Genomic DNA, 23806 nt, shown 5'->3' with positions numbered 1-23806 from the left:
TGTTTAGTATCAGAAAACCTTTAGTTGGATCTACTTTCATCTATTTCAGGATTTTCTTTTCTTGAAAAAATAATATGGACTATACAACTCCTGTCTTACGTTATTATTACAAATACTGTGATTTTAACATAATGATATAAGCTTATTGCCGAGATGATGTTTTTTCATATACGTGAATATATCTACATATTTTCGAAATTTCAACATTGCAAACATAAAAGCCACATTTTAGAAGATTCCTGTGTTACAATAATAAATGCATTAATTAAACTTTATAGTTTTAGTTATAGTTTTTAATTACGGAACACTGGAACAGGGTTGAAAAGCATCGCTTTTCGCGCCAAAGCTTAAAGCTCTCTTTAGAAAGACAATTGGACACACATTATGTTATGTTCATATTTTGTAAGATTCTCGTTTTGTTATGTTCATATTTTGTAAGATTCTCGTTTATTGTATACAAACTCAAAGGAAAAACAAATATCAAAACTATCTCAAAACTCAAAAATATTCACATCTTTTGTAAAAATACATTTTAACTTAGATCTAATTCATAAAACTAAGCAGAAAAGAAATTAATGCAGAAGTTTGAAAATGAAGAGCAGAGATAACTTACTTGTATAACGCTGGTTCTATGGTCACAACCTTTACATTGAATTTTTTCATCTCAATCCTCAAAGCGTCTGAAAAAGCAATGCAAGCTCTCTTTGACATGGAGTATGCTGCAAACGCTGGCATGGTGAATCGTCCTGAAAATGAAAAACAAACGCATTTCTCATTCATGTTAGTATGCATTGAAGATTTTGAAGAGAAATTCATCTTTAAATGAAAACGTCGGACAGCCTGCAATGTGCTATAAAATGTAACGCTATTTTTCATATTATGTTGCTGTGTTTTTATATCCATATCACTTTGATTGATTTAACAAAGTTTACAAGTTTACAAGTTTACAAGTTTACAAGTTTATTCATAATTCATCCAGAAGGTCTTAGACCCATGTGGCAAAACATATACATATATACAAATATGGCGACAAGGTACATGCATCACAAGTACAAGTATCAAATTTATAAATATTTTAAGTAAACAAACAAGGGTACAACAATTATTTTCTCACGGATTTGAAATACACCTACAAGCACTTTCCAAAATAGCAGACCACAGTAGATAACCGGTTGTGTATCTCACTGTATAAAGCGTATGTAAAATGATCTGACATACGGTAGGTTTTAGTTAATTGTGCCAAAAATATGTTAAAGTATATACTGTAATGAAGCTAAGATCCAATGCTTTCATTGGTGTTATAAATTTAAAATCGGATTAATTTGATTGTCGAAGATAAGGGAAACAACTGTTTTTTTATTCATTCGATATACCTCAGTTGTTTGCGTAGTTCATATTGAAACTGTTTATGGGTGTATTCTGTACATAATTGCAAAAAGTCATACTATTTTCCACATTGGTCACATTTAGTTCGAAACGAAAGTAACAAAATGTGACACGTGGATTCATTTTTATTCTTTTAGTAAGAAATACCTATATATAACCATATGCATGACTATTATACTAGGATAAGAATAACAGTAAAACACTTGATGAAAAAGTACCATATAACATGTACTTACAAATAAAATAATTTTAAATATGGCTTATAACATATTATTATTAATATATAACTCACTTGCTCTTAATGAAAAAGCTTTTTCAATGTACATACTTAGATTTTTCATAATTCGTCTATTTTCTGAATTCATTAATTCAATAAATTTTTGCATATTTGGGCGATTGACATAATAATTTGGTATAAACAGTTTCCTTAAATCACTGTATAAAGTACATTCCAGAACAAAATGATATTCATCTTCTAACTTGTCACAAAAAATACATTTCCTGAAGAGAAATTCATCTTTAAATGAAAACGTCGGACAGCCTGCAATGTGCTATAAAATGTAACGCTATTTTTCATATTATGTTGCTGTGTTTTTATATCCATATCATTTTGATTGATTTAACAAATTACTTTTGATATTATTGTTTTTTTGGGTGTTGTCAATGCAGTCTGATACCATTTAATCAAAAGGTATATAGACTCGACTATCACAAATGCTGTGAAACATAAACAGCCCATTAAAACAAATTATAGAGCTGTTGAAACGCGTAACAAGTATCCTTTTACTTCAAATTATGCCTACAGATTTCACAGGTCCTTTTCCTTCGTATGCATTATAAGTAAGTTGGAAAACAGAATCTTTAAGTTATTAAAACGAAATTTACTTCAATCTTAACATGAAACTTACTTTAATATTTAAACGAAATTTACCTTCATCTTTAATCGAAATGGAAGTTAAATATAAATACATATATATATATCAGTGGCATTTGCTTGATAAAAAAACACCCCTTTAAAAGACCAAGAAAACTAGCTCTAGATGGACAAATGTGTATATCGTCTGTCTATTTCTAAATCATTATAATACGAGTAGCAGACGACATAGTGAGAAATGTATACCTGCGAGACTTGCAACATTTACGATGCGACCATTTGCTTGTCTAATCAATGGCAGGAATGCTTTTGTAACCCTGACAACGCCAAGAACGTTGACGTCAAATATTCGCTGAAACTGAATAACTGAACACCATTCGATCTCCGTGAAAATTGCAATTCCGGCATTGTTAACCACCGCCCACAGTTCTGTAAAATATAAGATTACGCTATAGAAATGATATTTCCGTTAAATATAGAATATAATATCAAAATTAAGTTACTCAATACAAACTTGTTAAACATCATTGCATTTATGTATTGCATTGTGTTTCATGTCATTCCAACACTTAAAATGCTATTACAGCGATTATTCAGATTTACTTGTGGAGGGAATCCCGATAGCCTCTCTCTCCAGTTTAGTGCAGGCAAAAGAAGGTACAAAAGTAAAATCACTGACATTAGAGCTTATCGGCGTGGGACCAAGCCTTACCTCAAGGGTACCAACTAACAGGACCCTCTCTACTACCTAAGTATACTTCAACGCATTCAAAATACATGTCAATATATAATCCTTGGGGTAGGGCTTGGTCCCATGCCGATAACCTGTGCATTACACCAGTATACCGGATATCTTCCTTCACGTAATACCATTACAAAATGTGTTCTAATGTTAATACAAAAACAAAATCTTTTTTTTAAAGAAACAATCTTCACCGTTTTTTCCCAGATTTTCTTTGACATACTTGACGGCTCCACGAACTAACCAATCATCTGTCACATCAACATGTATGATATGTAACCTGTCCGAGCATTCGGCCTTTAGTTGTTTTGCTCCTTCACGATCGGGTAAAAGGCAACCAGCAAAAACTGTGAACCCCTTCTTGTCCAATCTACGAGCAATCTGGTTTCCAAATCCACTGTCACAACCTGCAAAACAGACGACAAATTTGGTTTATACAGAATTTAGTTTAGTTCAAATGTTTATGAGGTGAAGTTATAAGCTTATAGACATACTATAGAATCCGTCCCTGGAACCAACCCGTAATGAGCACTGAGTAAACAATTGTTTGCTCAAAGAAACAACGACTCTGCTTGACAGGGTTTGAATCCATGCGGCTAGCGATCATTAGATTACTATTCCGGTGCGTTAACCAACCGGCTATGCTGCCACTAAACTTGCAATTGCTAACAAATCATACCATCAGACAGATACCGCGACAGAGGAGAGGAAACATTTTGGTTTTCTAATGTGAATATTACTTTTAACATTCACTTTAAGGAATGTTTATCAGTATATCTTTTATGAAACAATGTGTTTGAATCCTAACGTTCCGTTTAGGTACCGTGTAGCATAATTGTTAAAACATTCAAATTGAGATGGGCGGACGGACTACTTTGCTGTTTAATTTATTGCATCTTAATACATGTACTTTTCATTCACCAACAGTTCGTTTGTTTTCGCCATTCACCAGTGAATATGTAACAAAATTGTTTTTAAGCGATCCATGATCATAATCCTATATACTATATGAATTTTCCAACCCATGCATTAAAATATGCCGTGTAATTAGACGTTTCTTTAAATGGACGGACACTTTCAACTTTAAATTTCCAATTTGTATTCCCATTCAAATACTTTGATTTAAATTCAAGTATAAAGACCCCCGCCAAACAGCCTATAACTAAACGCATTTGTATGCTATACGGATATGATATTTACTGATTTATTGGATATTCATAAAATTTGAAACTATTAATGTATTATCATTCAAACTTAATTTATTCTAAATAAGTAGAAATTGCATAAATCATATCTTAATGGTGGAAAAAATCCCCCCAAAACAAGCATCTTTATGTTTTGATTGGATTATGAAGGCCAGGAAATTTTCAAGATTTTAAGTAAACATCTCCCCGAAGTATAAATTATAACTTTTCATAAAAGGGAAAGAGATTGAACACTAAAGTCTTCGTAGTAAAAATAGTGGTACAGGTTTCTTGTAAAAAAAAAAAACAAAAAACACTTTATCAAAAAACTTCATGAGCATTTTGTGAAAAATGGCTGCTTTCATTGAAAAGTCTCCCGTTACAAGTTCAAATTGCTATAAAACTATAAAAACTGCTTCAATACTAATCAAACTTGGCAAAAATGTTGACTGGACCATTGCCTTGGTAACAACATGCTCAGGCTTAAATTTCCTGTTACCATGGCAACGAGGGGACATCTCAAAATTGCCAAAAATCACTATTTTGCGTTGATTTTTTTTCATCAAAATTAATTTCAAAGTGCTGCAACTTCTCAATGGATTGAGATAAAGTCAAATGCTTTTCAGCGTTGGTTACACGTTACCTATGATCGATCTGGGGTCATTTTTAGCCTCTCACAGGTCCAAAATTTTCTTAGCGATGAGGGGGACTATCGCCCCCTTTACCCCGCCCCCAAACAGAAGGGTGCACATCCCCCTTCTGGCAACCTCCTGATGTATCTTTTGGTTGGGGGGCCGCGCCGAAAAAAAGGTCTCTTTTTTATCAACATGTCTCAAATGAAAAGATGTGTTTGGCGCCCAGACAGGACATTTTTTCACTATTTGAGGCCTAAAAGAGGGGGGGGGGGTCGATCGAAAGTGCGTTGTTTCGTGTATATATGAGGTAAAGGGTTATCAATTTTAAAATTCATTTTTCCATTTCATGAAGGTGTAAACATAGGCTCGGTTTAGGCTCGGTTTAATAGAGCATGTTTATGGATGGTAGTGGTAATTGTTAGCAACCTTTCCGACCTCTAGCACCGGCTTAAGGAGAATTTAACATTTAAACATGAATATTGAATTAGAAACATCCGTAACTGTGCCCATAAGACGATAATCATTCAACATTCATCGTAACACATTTGCGCCATTTCAGGAAAAGCAGCGTATGGTACAAAGTGCGTTTGCTCTTTACAAGAAAGCAATGGACAGAACTGAATCAAATGAAATGAATTTTAAAAGGCAGTTTAGAGGTAACGAAGCTTGCATATGCCAGACAAGACGTCAAAAGATAAATTTAAAAAGTTGGCAACATGAACACGACCTTACGGTGTTTATACAGTTTTCAACTCGGAAAAGTTCAAATAGAAGGAATTCAAAATCTCACTAATAAACACTTATAAATGTTGTGCTAAACGAGGTTCAAGGATAGAAAATATAACTTCTTTTAAACCGCATTTCTGTGTAACCGGTTATACGTGGTGGTTCATATAATATGATATTTAAATCAGTAAATATATGATTGAGATGTCTCATCAACTTTAATTAATACAGTTTTAATTAATTATATTCATTAACCTAGATTAAATACATTGATTTTCTTTTAATAATGAGATCACCGCAGGATAAAGCCTTTTTCACTCTCTCATTTATTAAATTCATTTTTCCCAACAGGCCAATATATTATCTATCTAGTCGATATCTCGTTTTAAGCCATTAAAATATGGAACATTAGATGCATTTATTGTTGATATGCAATAAATTCTGCATCACTGATTATCATTATATGGATAAATGGAAAGAGTCAAATTACCGCAAACATGCGCAATATCCTAGAATTGTACAGCTTATCAGGGGTTTGGTGCAAGAACATTTTAGCTAGTCGTCATTTAACTTTCACAGCGTTTCTTATATATAAATTTACCACGCCCCTTCCCCTAAAAATACATTACGACATCCCCTATCCAAAAAGAGAATGCGTTATGAGCAACAATTGGAAGTGATTCAGCTATCTTTATGACAGGTCATTGGTCTTACTCAAGTGCAAGCTCGAACCTGAAATAATTCATGAAGGGACAACTGAGCTCTTCCGTGTCCCTCTACTAGTAAAGCTTATAATTCGCTATTTGACCTATACAGTGTCGATTTAGCAAACACCAAAACAAACAAACAACAGAATGACAATACATTTTCATATATTTCAGATGAAATGATGAAGTCGTCTGCAAAACTAAAAATGTTATATCATGTCCACCAAAAACCATGAAACAGTTCTTTCCGCGATAAGGAAGCAGATACAGCAAAATAAATTTGATTTAAACATACAAAACGCAACAGAAATAACGATATGAAATGACAAATGGATTTTTTAATGTTTTTGGTTTCACTAGAAGTAACCAGGGAAAATACGATTATATCACCCATAATTTCACCATTTAGTTCCAGTTTATATACATCATTTAATTTTTTCATTTCGAATTACATATGATATGCATAACTGTATGATTAAGTTTTTTTTACATTTTCAAGTTCTAGTTTCATCAACATAGTATACCATATCATCATTATACCATGATATACCCTGATGTAATTTAACCGTGTGACTTTCATTAATTAACAGCGTGATTTTGATGTGATTTTGATATATCAAAAAATTATAGTAGGACGTACAGATTATGTTTTTGGTAAATGTTTTATAGTAATATTTCATACCTTAAATGTCGTGATAGTGAAGATGATTTATAGTATGCGTATTCATTAACTGTTAAATTTAATTCAACGAAGACGACGATGATGTTAATGATGATGATGATGATGATGAAGAAGAAGATGAAAAAACGAAGAAAAGTAAGTAAAAGAAAATGAGACGGTTATTGTTGTTGTAATTGTAATTGATGAGGATGACGATGATGATGATGATGATGATGATGACGTTGATGACGAAAATGATGTTGATGATAAAGATGTAGAAGATGGAAGAAGACGAAGGGTAGGACGAAGAAAATGAAATGGTTAGTTGTTGTTATTGAAACTGATGTTACATTGTTTATTTGCTTGTTTTTTGTTGTTGTTTTTTTCACTTTTTCTTTTTTTTTTGTTATTGCTGTTTGTGCGCAACTTACCGAATTTCTGTACTATTTTGGCTAAACCAATTTTTCAAACAATGATAAATTGTGCAATAGGTTAATTTGTTCTGATCAAAGGTGGCATGCCTCGAGCTGAATGAGATAATAACATAGTAAACATAATAGCTTTATAAAACAGCCACTACTTAGTATCAAGACAGACACTTGTTGTGGCGGAGCAGGTCTGCTTAACTACACACCATATCAGTCGTTTAATCTATAATTGTTGTTAATTTAAATAAAACCTTAAAATTTTTACTTTGGACTTGGTATCGCCTTGTACGCATCTAAAGGCATTGTTTGACTATAGTGATGAACAAAAACAACAACTAAATAGCGCGATTGTCGGGACAGAGGACAAAACATTTACTTTCAATCAAATAACATTTTACGGTAGTAGGCATATATTATCGCTCCTTCAAATTAACAGGTAAAAACTGTTATCTACCGACAAAAACATTTTTTCAAATATCAGATTTGACGCTTTAATCCACATGACAAAGCAAGTTTACCTGTTATAAATACGGCTTTATTTGTAGCGTCCACTTCGACGCTTTTCTCCGGGTACAAACACAACAAAATACAAGTCACTACGGCCCCGAACAGGGCCGCGAATATATATCCAACAATAAACACACAAACGCTCAAAATTCCCACAGCTGTTACTATTATAACTTTATCCATTTTATCAAATCAAATTTTAAAAGTAAAACGTGTACAGATTATTTGAATTTTGATAATGTAATTTAATGAACGGATTAACTTAAAGTTTCATAGAAAACTAAATATCTTATTCAATATTGCTGACTTTGCACAGATGTGTTAAGCTTATGCAAACATTTTCAAAATGCGATATATCTCTATATTGTATCCGTATTAAACCATCAATGAGAAAATAAGATCAAGGTTAACAAATATTTATCCGTGAAAAATCTTCTTTATCCATCAGTTTAGTTTGTATTCCGATAATACTTCAACGAACAAAATTAATTTAAAGAGAGTAACATTTAACTTGCGAAGGACGTTAAATTCTTCTTCGATGTTCTCTGTCTATTTATCGTTTAAATGATTGTAAGTTTGCTCGTTTCTTTTACAGCTAGTGTACTGTATATATATTATTATATCATATATAAAAACGGTCTTTATGGAGGAACGTATTTATCACATACTACGATTTATATACAAACATTGATATACAAAACAGTTTCAATTCAAAACGCAAACAGTCCTCTACCGAAAGTGAACGTAACACTTGAAAGTGCAAATCATACACCGTAGTTAAAACCAAACCATAACACACAAGATATGTTACAAAAGTACTGCAAACTTACTGATATTCAAGAAAACATTTAAAATTGATACAACCTATCATTTAACTAAAGATGATAAAAATGTGTATGTATGAATTACAAATTTGATTAGGATTTATCTACTGTCAGATAACTACAATTACTCGATAATGTACGACAAAACAAGACAAATTGTTAATTTAAGTCTCACTTGTGCATGTACATACATAGACAAAATATAACAAGGTTATAAAAGAAATACTTGTACAAAACCACTCTAAAAAGTTATGAGAGACTAAGAAAATGATCATAAATTTAAAAAAAAACATATAAAACAATCTTAAAATACTGTTAAAACCGCTAAAAAAATGTGGCAGAAAATAGGACCAAGGTATAGAAACATTTGTTCGGGTATTTTACAAATATTTAATGAAATCGATGTATTGCAATAACCAAAAAGAACACAGCTTAGATTGCAGTGCAAATGAAAGGTTAGGGTTGTGTTTATTATCTATGTTTACTAGGCGCAGTTTAAATCATGTCAATGAATGTTCATTATAATGCAAAAACTTAAATTTGATGTACATACCTTTGCAATACAATACCTTTTGAAAGTTGTTATACAAAATTGTATAATTTTATAGTAAATTTGATACAACAGACGGGTTAATATTTATTTGCAATTCGATACCATTTGAAAAGAAGTTATAAAACATTGTATAATTTTATAACAAAATATGATACAACAAACGGGTAAATAGTTATGTAAAATTAGATAGATGTATATTGAGATAGTTAAATTAATACATGTACAGTATTTTGGTTCTCTTGATGCATGACCGACTCTTATTTTGAACATATGGAGTTCAACAAAAAGCGTTAAGGTAGATCGACAATAAATGTCAACCTAATTTTTAACGAAGTCTTTAAAGACCTATAAACTGTAGCTATAAAAAGTCTCAGTCAATTAAATGTCTTACCTTTCGTGAAATTAAAACTTAAATGTACAGATAGATACGCACATTAAAGAATGTTCGATACATATTTTAAGGACCCAGACTGTTTACATTCTTTATCTTATCACTAATCGAGTCGAGTTATGAACAGTGAATATAGAATTCCCCATACCACCCCCTCCCTATCACCGGTCAGAACAGTCAAAAAAAAACTTTGAGCGCTTTGACGATTATTTGGTGATGCTTATTCAAGTGCAGGTGCACTGCTTGAAAAGTCATTGTCCTAGTTTTAAATGCAATGAACAACGATTTATGATTGAAATATTTATATTTGATAATGCATTTTACATGAGCTTGTATGCATATAAGTACATGTATTCATATTGGTGTACAATAAAAAAAAAAGCTTTCTCTACTCGCATCTAAAAGATTACAATTGTAATGAAATAAATTCAGATATTTTACCTGTTATAAATACAGCTTTATTTGTAACATCCACTTGAACACTTTTCTCCGGGTACAGAAACAACACAAACAAGGCTACAACAGCACCGAACACACCCGCAAATAAATATCCAGCTATAAATACGCATGTACTAGCAACACCAATAGCTGCTGAGATTGCTAATTTGCCCATATTGAAGCAATTTCGAAAGATTTCCTAATTTATTTGTTAATTTATTTATTTACTAATCGTTTATCAGAAAACTAGCATTTTATGTGATGTCTATGCCTGTATCTCCAGAAATCTAGTAACTAGTTCCTTTAAGCAGTAATTAATATCATTTACGAAAACTTCGTATTGATATTTATGTTGCGTCAATGGAACACTAACACCTAAAAACAAAGATCGGTATTTAACTAAGCGAATAGTTTTTTAAGCTAACTTATAATATTCTTTACATGCTCTAGTAAACAAAATTAATTCAAACTTTTCACATAGGTGTCCGCTTTTACTCTATAAAATGAAATGAAATTTCTTCCTCGTATTTCTACTATCGATAAAGTTATCGTGCGGCGATAATAGTTTAAGGTCAGGTGAATTAGAAATTGGTTTCTTAAATTTAAGTATGGACTTTAAATAATGTTCATAATTAGTCTAGACCGTAGTTAGATGCTTTTACATTCACAAAGGTTCATTATCATAGAAAATTCTGTTAGTAAATGGGTCTTTATGAAAATAAAGATGGACAATAACATACAGTTTACAAAAGTTATTTTAGAAAAAGGGTTCGTATTCTGAAGCATGTGTCTACGTAAACATCGAAATATTAAAAGTTTAATAGCCTTAATGCATTATTAGATCATGTGATCTGTCAAATAACAAACATATTGCCTCATATGACATACTAAAATAGTCTATATTTAAAACCTACAGGTGTTTACAGTCTTTAAGGGTGTACATAATGTATTACAAAATATAATAAGCATTACTTCTTGTCAACTTGTACAATATATCATGTTCGAAGTATCTAACGATGTATATTAACATTTTGTTTCACAATATGATATACTTTCTTATGTCGAAAATAATCTCTTTCTCCTAATTACGAGAGAAGAATAATTACATAACCATGTGTGTCTAATAAGGAATACCTTCTTTAAAAAATGTTGCTGATTTTATAAATAGGGGACTATATACGAAATCAAATATCAAAGATAAAATTCAATCTAGGACAAAACCTTCCCACCAATCTAAATACAAAATGAACCTATTGACTACATTGTTTTATTGCTAGATAAAGCTATAACCTTTTTAAACAATCTAGAACGCACTTCGTTTTTGTCTTATTTGGATAAACTGAATACAACTTTCGGGTGATAAAGGCGATATCTTTAAACACGAATAAAATGTACCCTTATTTTTTCTATTACATATTGGCCAAATATTTGCAGTCATAATTGAGACATTAAAACATCGGAGATTTGATCAAACATACGATTATGTGAGACAGTGTAAAATGAAGAGAGAGAAAAGAATCGTTCTCAAAGACAGTTTAGATATAAAATTTTCAAAAGAAGATCTAGAGTTCATACAAAATCCCACCGAATTCCCCAAAAATGTGCCAGTACATAAGATTTTAAAAAGGAGAAACACATGTCAAATAATAGACAAATTATGGACTAACTTACTATGATGTTCAATAGAAACAATGAATGTGCCAACAATAAGGGTGCAACTCTTAATACAATATATCAGTTTTAAATGACTCTGACAACTCAAAATTTCAGAAAGATTTAATAAAGGGAAAAGGTTATAAGAAGGTATGATATAAGCAGTGCATTCTACACAATAATCAGTGCACCCCTTTGAATAAGACAAAATCTTCTCTTGAATTTAAATACTTTCCTTATGTAACATCGGTAAATCTGAATCAAAATGTTGCTGAAAAATCTTTAAAACGAATAAACAGCTGGTATCACAAAGCAAACAATTACGTTTTAAGAAGAAGTAGTCGATACTTTCAGCACAAATAATCCATGCAATCTTTCAAAGATGATATCCCAAAGGAAATAATTTAGACACAAAACTGATATTCTAGATAACCTATAATTACATTAACAGATGTAACATTCACTTTGTTTTCTTTAACATTCATTTTTGATAACAATATATTACCAGAGGAATCGCAATGGTCTTTGTGATGATAATTTATCAGATTTTTTGTCACTTTACGGTGCTATACGGGTAGAGATATTTTGTCTTTGCGTGGATCATTTATTAGAACATATCACTTAACGGTGTTATACGGGTAGAGAGATTTCTTCATAAGGGGGATCTTGCGGGTAATAAGATTATTTAGTTAAGTATTTTATTTGTTACAAATATATGTGAAAAGAAGTAGATGCTATATCGGCATCTATTTCATTTTCTAATTTATTCAATTGTAGTTCAAAAATGAGTATTCAAACAGACCGTTTCACATTTCAGACGAAAAACAGGTATAAATATATGCGTTTTAGGGTTCATGTATTTAAAAATCAAAGTTAAAAAGATATCATGATTTTGGCACTTGTTAACTACGTCTGTTTTACGTAATGCACTATATTGATAAATTCTTTTGATAAGTTTACATAAAACTTATCAAAATGTGCATGGGCAATGTAAATAAAAAATTATATGGACGTAATTGCCAATGTTTACTTTGCATTGTTTGCTTGTGTGTATGTTTCTGTTCTTTTTAATATCAATACAAGTTTGTATTAGTCATTCATTTACCCATTTTTTTATTTCATTTTTCGTATTTCTGTTCTTCTCGAATCATTGTTTCTTTATGAAAATAATATTTTCTCTTTTTCATTTCTTTTCCAATTATCAATTGCAAAGTAAAAACGGTTTTAGATTTCAGATTTGAATATTACATTAATGTGTCTTAGATTTAAAGCATGAATTATATAATCACGAAATTGTTGTTTAAAAATATCAAGTTATATTTGTATGTAACAAAATATCGTATGAAAATAAGGCTACATGCAAGTATTATTATTTGTTACTTGTCCCGAATTTCACAATAATAGGAAAACAAGCTGTAATGAAAAACAAACAGAACATTTCTTAGTTTCTGTTGAGATATTGTCAAAGATTTATTCCCTGGTGGAGTCACAGACATAAAGTATTGATTCCTAAGGTAACTTATAATTAGAGAAAGCAGCAGATGCTATTTCGTATAATTATCTTGTCACGACAACTTGTTATTAATGAAAACGATACTGAGGAGGAAGTTAATATTTAACCATCAAAGCAATATTGTCTACAATACAATGGGTTTGAGAGAGGTTTGAACGTTTTTGCTGTGTGTTTTTTTGGGGTTTTTTTTTCAAGAACAATTGGCATAATAGATACAGCTACTCATAGTTTCTTATAAAATGATTTTACTCAATGCCATATTGCTTAAATGTGACAATACAACAGTCAAACACACTTTGATATGAACACATTTGTACAGAAAAGATTAAACGTTTTTAAATGTTGAAGGTTAATTATCTATCAGAATTGAATACGTACAGGCATTGATTTTCATATACATTCGGCCGAGCAATAAGACTTATTAAGTCTACAACAATATTCTACATTGCTTTTTTAAAGATCCTGTATGTTTTAATTGAGGTTGTTACCACACTTAAGTGAAATTTTATATATGCATATATTGGAACTACAATATTTATAAATCTTAATTTGAGCATCTTCTTTATAATATAAAACCATAAAAAATGTGTTACAGGATAAATAACGTTGTTTCTTCAATCGAGCCAGTTTAATTCCATGATTGGTTCAGTTCAATAATGAATTCTATATCAAGTTATATTTGCCTAATCTCATATGTTCTACCTTCTAAACATGTAATGTTTCTTTTCGTTAATATTTCAAGGAATTTACGGTCCTGGAAACATAACAATTTTACCAAATAAGCAAACTTTATGCTATTTATAGATTTTATTATTGATAAACTAAATGAATAGGTAATAAAAGTATTGTTAGAATAGTGCATTAAGTAAAAATGTCAATTTTCATAGTTATACCTGTGTATAATGTTTTGATAGCAAGCAAACATGTAAAGCGATACTCTCAGTCCCCGTAATGTCAACATAAAATGTTTACTCTATAAATTAAAAGCATATTTACAAAATTTGCCTGAGATAAAATGACTAAATAATTTTAATTAAGCTTTACTAAGGTAGCTGTATGTATTTGACTAGAGTGTGGTAACAAGATATCATTTGGCCATGCATGCTGTTTTAATGTAAAAATGTAAACATTGTACAATGAAGCGGCTGTCATACGTAGTTTACGTTGAAAACGTAAATGAAAATTTTGCCCAGGGAAAAGTACACATCTAAACAGAGGGAATTAACGTTCGCTGATTATTTAATAGCTTGAGGAAGCGTTACCGCTACTAATTAGTGTCACAACGGAAATGTGAATTGTAACAAAATGTGTGTTAAAGTGGCATGACCATTAATTTCATGCAATGCGAAGTCTTAAGTTTTTGTGTCAACAAATAATCAGTCCCATGATTACATGCATAAAGCGGTTAATTTATTTTTTAAATAAATTTTTATGAACTACCTCTCTGATCAGATCTATGTACAAAAGTGGTAATAATAATAAAAACATGTCAGCAAATTATGAACGTTATAAAGCATCGTTAATTAATGCTAAAATCGCAAATTACTACATCTATGTGGAAAACTGAAATGACTGGTATAGATTTGCTTTCTTAACTGACATGGTCAAAGCATATTACCAACAATATTCATAACAAACTCATAACCAATTCATAACACATTCATACTACTTAAATTCCGCTATACACCTAGCTGCATTACATTTTCTAACATTTCCGATCAAATTCACCCTTTTAAAATATTCAGCAATATGTATATCCATTACCTGTGACAAACACCGCCTTGTTTTCAGCGTCCACCTCTATCCTTCTTTCCGGATACAAAGTCAACGCCAGAACTGTCAATATAGTTCCAAAAACAGCAGCAAAAATATACCCTCCAAGGAAAACACAAACGCTTACAAATCCTCCTAATATTGCAAAATAAGTTTTATTCATGATTTAAATTTTGACTGTAATAAATGTGTTTAATTCAACTTTAAATCCAGTGTACGTAAATGAAAATTTTGCATTTCGTTTATTAAGAGATTTTGTCTTGACAAGACTATAATAAATTTACATATATCATGAAGCTATTACATCCCTTCATATATGTATATACATATTCCACTATGAATAGTCGCTACTTATTTCCATAGCTTATCCGTGTCTGGTAAAAATGTACATTTAACCTAATATGGTTAGTTCAAAATTTACATAATATCCAAGCGGGCACGTGAAGCAAATATCTGTGTATCAAAGATATACTTGAATGCATACTTTGAAGTGTCCCCCTTTGCATCAGATCTTATCTTTAACAGCAAATATACCTTTAATATTGATATAATGTAGCGTGCTTTAATTAAAATATAAATTCCATTGCAAGAAAAAGATAATGAAAATATTCCTTCTGTTAATATGTTGAAACATGGTCATGAATTTAAGAAGTTCGGAATAGATAAATAGATTAACAAATTAATAATCGATTAAGTGTACGGCAATGTTTTTACTATTAAATTGTAACTTGAGCCAATGTTTGTGAAAAAAATATAGTCAAATTCCCAAAGTATTTCACAATGCTTTGTTTCTTATCGAATATCAAGTACAAGTCAGATCTCATTTCATCAATCGCATTAAAACCGATTTAAGTAACAGACAATATCTAAAAGCGGCCTTCTGATTTTATTTTCTGTTGGAAAAAAACAATTCTATGTTATTTTAAACAAAGTATTTCAGTAATTTATCTTGGAAAAGTGCATCATATTATTGTTATGGTTCCTTCTAAACAGCGCCCCGAGAGCTATTTTTAACGCGTATGTGACGTTCGTTTCTAAAAATAAAAGGTCGGTGCTTTACTAATTTAAATATAGATAGCGGTCCGATAGAATAGATGTATCAAGGATAACCTTATTGTTATGTCTTTTTGGTAAACTTCAGTCTCTTTGTTAAACGATTTATCTAAAAATAACTTATTTAACCTTTAGAAAAGCTGAAGGCCGCTTTAAGGTGTCTATTTATAATGATCTCCTTAATTATAACATTTAAGTATCCGGAGAAGTTGGCAACTATGTCATTATGAGAAATGATATAGTTATAATGGAAGGGGAGCTAATTATAATATTTATGTATCCGGAGATGCATATAAGAAATAATAGGTTGTGTTAAATCCGGAATTGGCATACCTTATGTCATTCACGAGTTGTCAAACAGTGCTACTCAGTTCCTCATTTGTGAAAATTCGTAATACAACATATCAGAGGTTTGTGTATAGAAAAATACCAGTATATTTAAGAAATGCGTGATGTATGTACCAACCTATCTTAAATCTACACAGGTATGTATTTAAAGTATATATTGGGGGGGGGGGTAAAAAATGAATTATTGTAAAATTAAAAATTGAATAAATAACATCACCAATATTTCTTAATTCTGTAATGGAGATTAATTTGGCACAATAACAGTTTCCCCGTCATTTTTTATCACATATACAGTAAGAGTTACCATGTGTAAGTATCATCACAATTACAGTCTGAAACAATGACAAAAGTCATCTACTATCCATAACAAAGTTACATTTCAACTGTTACGTTTTCGAACTCAAGTTACACCGCTCATTCAATACTTAAATGACGTCATAACCTCTTGAACCAATCACAAAACGAGTATTGAGCAACTTTATATGTGTTATATTTTAAGAACAAACAAATGTAACATTGGCACAAATTACCCGAAAAGACTGATAAACGACATAAAACCGTTTGTTTCTGTAGATAAACAACATTTGTGTAGACAATTATAATGTCTCTAATCAACAGTTATCATACACATTCGTTCAAGTTCTGACTGATTCATGATAAAGCATAACTTGTGAAAGGCAAAATTCCAAAAATTGTAGAAAAATAATTATCTTTTGTATCTTTACAGCTTTTATTATTTATATTAGTTATATCAAATTATTCAACGGATGTCATTTTTCGTTCCTCGTCTTGATTGTAAAACATTTAACATGGCTTCATCTACTTTGACGTTTATTCGTGAACAACTTTACATTATATGAGCCGCGTCATGACAAAACCAACATAATGGGTTTGCGACCAGCATGGATCCAGACCAGTCTGCGCATCCGCGCAGTCTGATCAGGATCCATGCTGTTCGCTATCAGTTTCTCTACTTGTAATAGGGTTTGAAAGCGAACAGCATGGATCCTGATCAGACTGCGCGGATGCGCAGGCTGGTCTGGATCCATGCTGCTCGCAAACCCCTTATGGCTCGGCTCATATGTGTTTTAATGTCTATCTAGATATAGTCACTTTGTGTATTATATTTATATATTTTGTAGACTGAAAATTGCTGAGTGGTTTAAAAATAAGAATAGTTTTATAACCTCTTTAAAACTGCCGGTCATAAAAATCAAGAACATGAAAAGGTTTTGCAGAGGTTAAACTTAGCAAACATTTCAACTTTCAATACAAACAAAAACTGCACAGATTTACCAATCTGTGTACATAGTGTACCGGAAAAATGTATATAATTTAGAGCTTTTTTACATTAACGGCAATATATTGACAGAACAAATAAAGATTTGTATAAACTAAAAACAGATTGAAAAATATTTTCGTTGTATTTTCAACAGTCATTTTCTGATTCAGACTGAAATACCTCATCTAAAAGATATAACTTATACTAACAAGCAAAACTATACGAATGTATTGTCAATAGTTTAAAGAACTTAAAACTATTACGGTAAAACATTCTCATGCTAATATGAAGTAGACACAATTCATGATATTGATAGAAATACGAATATAACAATGTGTATTAAAATAGCAGAAAGGTACGAGTATATGAGCAATACAACAGAGGTTTATAAATTTTATGATGCAGATTTAATAGTTTCCAATCATCGACCACCATCAAGAGGTACAAACTTTTATGTCATATTTATTTATCATATAAATTACCGAAGCTATAAAGTCCATTAACCGTTTAAACTAACAATGAGAACTTTACCTGCATACGATTGTCAGAAATGATTAATAAACACAAGATGCCATGAAATGATTTTAATGTTACAATTAATTTCAATATAGATTATCACGTTATGTATATTTCTGACCGATGGTTTAAAACAGAACGAAATTTTCTGTAAACAAATATATTACATGGAATTTTATTTCATTCGATTTGCAGCTTTTTCTATCTTTTTAATATGTCAAACAAATATTATAGTTAAAATAGTATAATGTTGATAACTAATAAAAAGTGTTCGGTTGCTCTATCAAGATTTGAACTTTTGATAAATTAATGAAACATAACAAAAAAATCACCTTCAAACGAATGCACGCTTGTGATTTTTCTTTCTTATAAAATTAATCATAAATTGTAAGCTATATTATAAATGTCATTACATAAAATTACTATAGTTCATTCAGCAGCTTAGAATGAAAAAACAGCCTCTATAAAGCAATCATAAAAACAAGAAGTATACTAAATCTTACAATGTTGTCATTTTCATTGACATTAAAGGTCTTGACATTTATATATTGAGAAGATAATGTCTGATTTGTATGACGTTAATAGTATCTTAACTCACTTAATTATCATTTACAGTCTCATCATCAACAATGTTATCTTCAAGTTAATGCAATCTAGATGACCTTTTTACAAAAATATTGACAGTAAATACCGTCTCAATGTCTTATTATCATGCATGCTTAAATACGATCATCCTTTTTTACTTTATAAAACAAGCTGTGTCGTCTGCTGAATTATAACATTCTTCAATATTACTAAATATGAGTCATAATTTCACTGTTAAAATCAAATATATTGCAGGCTCGAGCGTAAAATCTGAAAAAAAATATCGAAGCTCCGTAATCTTGCTGGTGACAAATTAAAGAATTCATCGTTCCTGGATGAATTCGAACCTACTTTGAAGACGAGCAAATTATTCAGGGTCAATAAGTATTTGATATTGAGATACCGCATGCACAGGATTTTTTAGCTTTCACATGAATCTTGAAATGCATTTTTTCCAGATTTGTTATTTTATATACACCTATATGTTACGAGTCCATAAGGTAATATATTCAAATAGTTAATAGTACATGTAAGTTGATAACTATAAAGTAGTGTTACTTTTTAATCATTTTAAATCTAAAATGCATTATCACCACTACATTGAAATATGTCAGCCATTTTGCATACTCATTTCTTATCAGTTTGGTTCAATTTAGTTCAATTTATATCAAGTCATTTCGTTTGGTTCAGTATGGTAAAAAAAATGTTTACAATTATATCCATGTTAAAACAACTACATCATCCAATGTAGTACATATTAAAGGGATAAAAATGTTACTTAACAATAAGGTTTCAGATTTATCTGAACTATCGATATAATATATAATGAAAAATAACAGAATTAAATTCTTTATCAATAAGATTACTACCAAATAAAATACATGTATAAATAAGATTTTTTAACAAAGTTGTCCACATAAATAGTTTCTTATCTATGATTATCTTGAGACTATATTTACGTGCTTCAATATTGACAAATATGTCACAGTGTCTAAGATTAAATGATATGGCATGCCTGGTATTATCAATTTATCTTATATATACTGTATACATTATACTTGATTGTTCTTATACCATACTTCAGCTGTTTGCCCTATTTAAAACGTGTTTTAACAAAGTTACCAAAGGAGAACTTTGGTATGTAAGAAAACAAATCTAGCGAAATTGATACAAACTTAACATTTCAGGTTAGCCAAAATCATCTGTTACTTGTTTCGGCGTCAAATGACCTAAATTATGTTAGTGCGCCGTAAAACTTAACAAAACAAAGTATGAGTTCTGAGTATTGTCTACTGGCTAATATATATCAAATTGAACAAATTATACATAAAGATAAGATACTAAATATGGGCTATAATGTTGCGTTTTGTAAAATGTAATGGAAATGGTAAGAATTTACCAAAGAAGCTTTCATATTAACCTATATTAACTTATATTGGCAGGAACGTATAGACAGTGCTTGGTGTTATCTAATACATTTTCACATACTCTACAATTCATACAGCCCATTTAAAAGCTTAAACATTGAGTATATGGGCGATGTAACTACAAGACCTGTTACTATAATAAGTTGTTAGTTTAAATATTATTTATTTGTCAGTTTACTACAAATGACAAAAACTATGGAAATAATATTCATATTACAATTTCCTTCACATCGACTGCTTTTTAAAAGAGTAAAATATCAAACAATAATGCACAATATTTTTACCTGTGATAAATACAGCTTTATTAGAAGGATCAGCTTCAACCCTTTTTTCTGGATACAGAAACAACACAAGACCGGCAACAACTGTTCCGAATACAGCCGCGAAAATGTATCCAAAAATAAACACACAAACACTCACTACTCCTACAGCAACAGCAATTGCAATTTTACCCATAACTGTTCCTTTGAATGCTGGTTTTATTTTTATTTTGTAAGCACAGTTTTAAGATATTTTAATATAGCGTTAAAGACTAAGTAACCTGATGTCAATTGAACAGAGATATTAAAGTTAAGATTGTATTATTATCTGTTTAATGAACGCGTAAGCAGATGCCGTATTTGGTCGCAACAAAAATCCATTAAACTGCAGCTATATATCTTAAACTGCCGTATTTGGTCGCTACGGAAAATCCATTAAACTGCAGTTATATCTAAAACTGGCGAATCTTCATATTATTTTACAGTGTAAATGATTTGAAATTACTACGAGTTGAATTGTAAGGTTACACTATAGTTTTACAATGATAACGCTGTTAGGCTGAATAAATAAATGTGTTAAGTGTATCCCTGAAGTTTTATATTTGTTTTATAGAACTGAACAAATTGTTTTATTACTCATTGAACTTTTGCGTTAGATTTTTCTACAATGCTATTGAACAATGTAAACAATGGAAAAACTTTGTTCCCGCCAGCCGGAAATTAACTTGTGAAAGAAAATAATTTATTGAATTAGGTCATTGACCTTAATAGATAAAGTGAAAGAAAACGCCACCACAAAATAAAACTTAAACAAGTATATGTGTCACATATCAAAGTATCATTGATATACGTGTAGATAGATATACGTGTACATGTATACCAGTTGCAGACGACAAAAATGCTGCGTTTAGTAGTTAATATATAGACCATAGCTAAGGTCATTCACTTTAATTTACGGTTTGCAAAATTATGGTATACTAACCAAAATTTATGGTAATAAAAGAACATTTCAGAAAAAAAGGAAAATTAAAATGTAATTATTTTCAGGGGGAAAATCATTTTCAACTGCGTTGGAGTTAATTTCAATGGAATGCATTTTAATTACTATCCCGCCTGTTGATCTAGATAAAACTTGAAATACTTAACACTGGATGCTAGAGGGGCATATGTTAAAAATGAAATACTTGTTGCCTTTCTTATTCTTGAATTAAAAGATTTAAAAACTGTATTGGGCTGTCAGTAACTGATATAATAATCTTGCTGAAAAGCACATTATTCCGTATATTTTTTTTTATTTCTTTGGATTTTTTGTTTGAAAAGTTCTGTAATGTGTTTAGTTATGTTTTAACAATGGGTTTAGAGTTTATTTAATACTTAACAACTTAATAAAGTAGCGCTGAATGTGCAATAATGTGTCGGAAAGTGAGATGAGCATATGTTGATCCTACCCCCACTTAAAATACTAAAAGTAGCAATCAAGGAACGTTTTTTCTATTAATTTGTGACATCAATATATGAAAAATAACTTTCTGACAACGATAATAGTTATGTAAAGGACGCGATCCGTTTATTTTCTAATTTCCATATGGTATATTTCATCAATGTTAGTTTTACCGCTCCCGGTGCCAGGGGGCGTGAAGGATGTTGCACTTTTCTATTATCCCTCATGTACAGACTCAGTCAAATCCAGTCTGCAATTTCCATGTTATTTTGTTGTAACTATTGCTTCCGAGGTATCACTCCTTCTACAGATTTTTACACCCGTCAAGAATCAAGTCCAAACATACAAATTCTTATGTTTTCCTACTTTAGACATCAAATGCAGGCTGTTGTTAACTACATCCTCTATGCTACAAAAGGAAGTAAATACCTTTGGCTTCATTTCCTGCACGTTTATGAAAATTAAAGAAGTCTCATTTCCCCTTTGATATAAATAGTGTTACTACTCAATATTGTTTAATGCATTATTCTCACCGTTTGAAACCTTTCGATGAAGGTCACAGCACATATTCTGTATGTCCATATATCTATTTACAATAACACAATTTAGTTTATCATTTTAAGGGTCGAGAAAAGGAATGTATTCTTTTACATATCAATTCAATTGTTTTCGAATATTCAAGCTAAATCTTATTCATCTAATTTCAATAAATCATTGTATTTAAACATAGTAAAACGTTCCAGGTAAATCTTACTAACGAAATTTTAAAAAGATCACTATATTTAAAAATAGTTATGCGTTCGTTTTTCTGCTATTCCTCAGAACTCTATTATTTTGAAGCAAAGCCACATGTGTAGATATATCACTTACTGCATCAACACCTGCAGTAATAATATCTTAATCCAGTTCTTTAAAATTTTGTTAAAACCTATACATTCAATATGTGCACTACTCTAAATATTCTTTATAAATAATTATGTTTGTATAGTATGTAACTTTTGCGTAGATTCAACTTATTCCACTTAGAAAAGAAGAAAGGACCATTGTTTGTGTCTGTGTCTCAACAGGTTTTGCAACTCTCGGTAAGATATAAAGTGTATTGATTCCATTCATTGATGTACTTATTTTATTGTATCATAAAATATAGATTGGTAGAATAGTGATTCAAACTTTTTGTTTTATATTGAAGCATGTCGTACTTAAAATATAAGATTTTAGCATTTAAATACAGTAATTATACAAGTATATGATTTTATCTAAGTACGAGTCATTATATTTGTTATTATACAATAGGTTTAATCTTCAATATATTTACTAGTACCAGTTGCAGACGACAAAAATGCTGCAATATCAGTTTGAAAGTAATTTCTCTGAATAACAAATAATAATAATAATACAATGTTATAATAAAATAATAATAATATGATAGCAAATATCATTAATGAGCTCGAGAGAGAGAGTCACGAATCTATAAATTAAATTCTGTTGCTTAATTGACATGTAATTCAATGTTTTAATTGACAGAAATGCAGTGTTATATCATTATTGAGATATTAATGGTTCCATATTACTATATATAATAGCAGTTCAAAGTCGTCACAGAATTTTGTAGTTTTATTAATTGTCAGCATTATTCACATGAATTACATGGTATTATATGATATATATATATATATATATATATATATATATATATATATATATATATATATTATATATATATATATATATATATATATATATATTTACATTAATTACAAGGTATTATATTGTATATATTTACATTAATAGTGAAACCGGGTATGTTTATAATATAAATATATACAGTATACTTATTTCTTTACTTTTTATGTAAAATGATATCAAACGACTTCTATATACTTCCGTGTATTAAATATT

The 23806-nt window shown here is 30.4% G+C and overlaps 1 protein-coding gene across 6 annotated transcripts in view; it reads right to left on the bottom strand.

The window, feature by feature from the left end:
- LOC132737917 (17-beta-hydroxysteroid dehydrogenase type 6-like) overlaps positions 1-23806 on the bottom strand; it is a 38540-nt gene that overhangs the window by 2160 nt on the left and 12574 nt on the right. For 2 of the 6 annotated variants that reach the window (XM_060725295.1, XM_060725294.1), the window contains exons 2-4: positions 3197-3409; positions 2507-2689; positions 614-746 (exon numbers count right to left, since the gene is read on the bottom strand). In XM_060725295.1, the coding sequence (XP_060581278.1) occupies positions 614-746; positions 2507-2689; positions 3197-3409 (529 nt within the window). Of the gene's footprint in view, positions 1-613; positions 747-2506; positions 2690-3196; positions 3410-7861; positions 8347-10059; positions 10569-14986; positions 15338-20490; positions 20687-23806 lie in introns of those variants that run through there. The other 4 variants (XM_060725292.1, XM_060725293.1, XM_060725289.1 and 1 more) reach the window with 4 other exon arrangements.

This window comes from Ruditapes philippinarum, unplaced genomic scaffold, assembly GCF_026571515.1.
Source record: "Ruditapes philippinarum isolate M1 unplaced genomic scaffold, ASM2657151v2 ctg3495_1_1_1_1, whole genome shotgun sequence".
Classification (NCBI taxonomy): Eukaryota; Metazoa; Mollusca; class Bivalvia; order Venerida; family Veneridae; genus Ruditapes; species Ruditapes philippinarum.
Note: the sequence above shows the minus strand (reverse complement) of the source record. Positions and strands in the feature narration are given on the sequence as shown.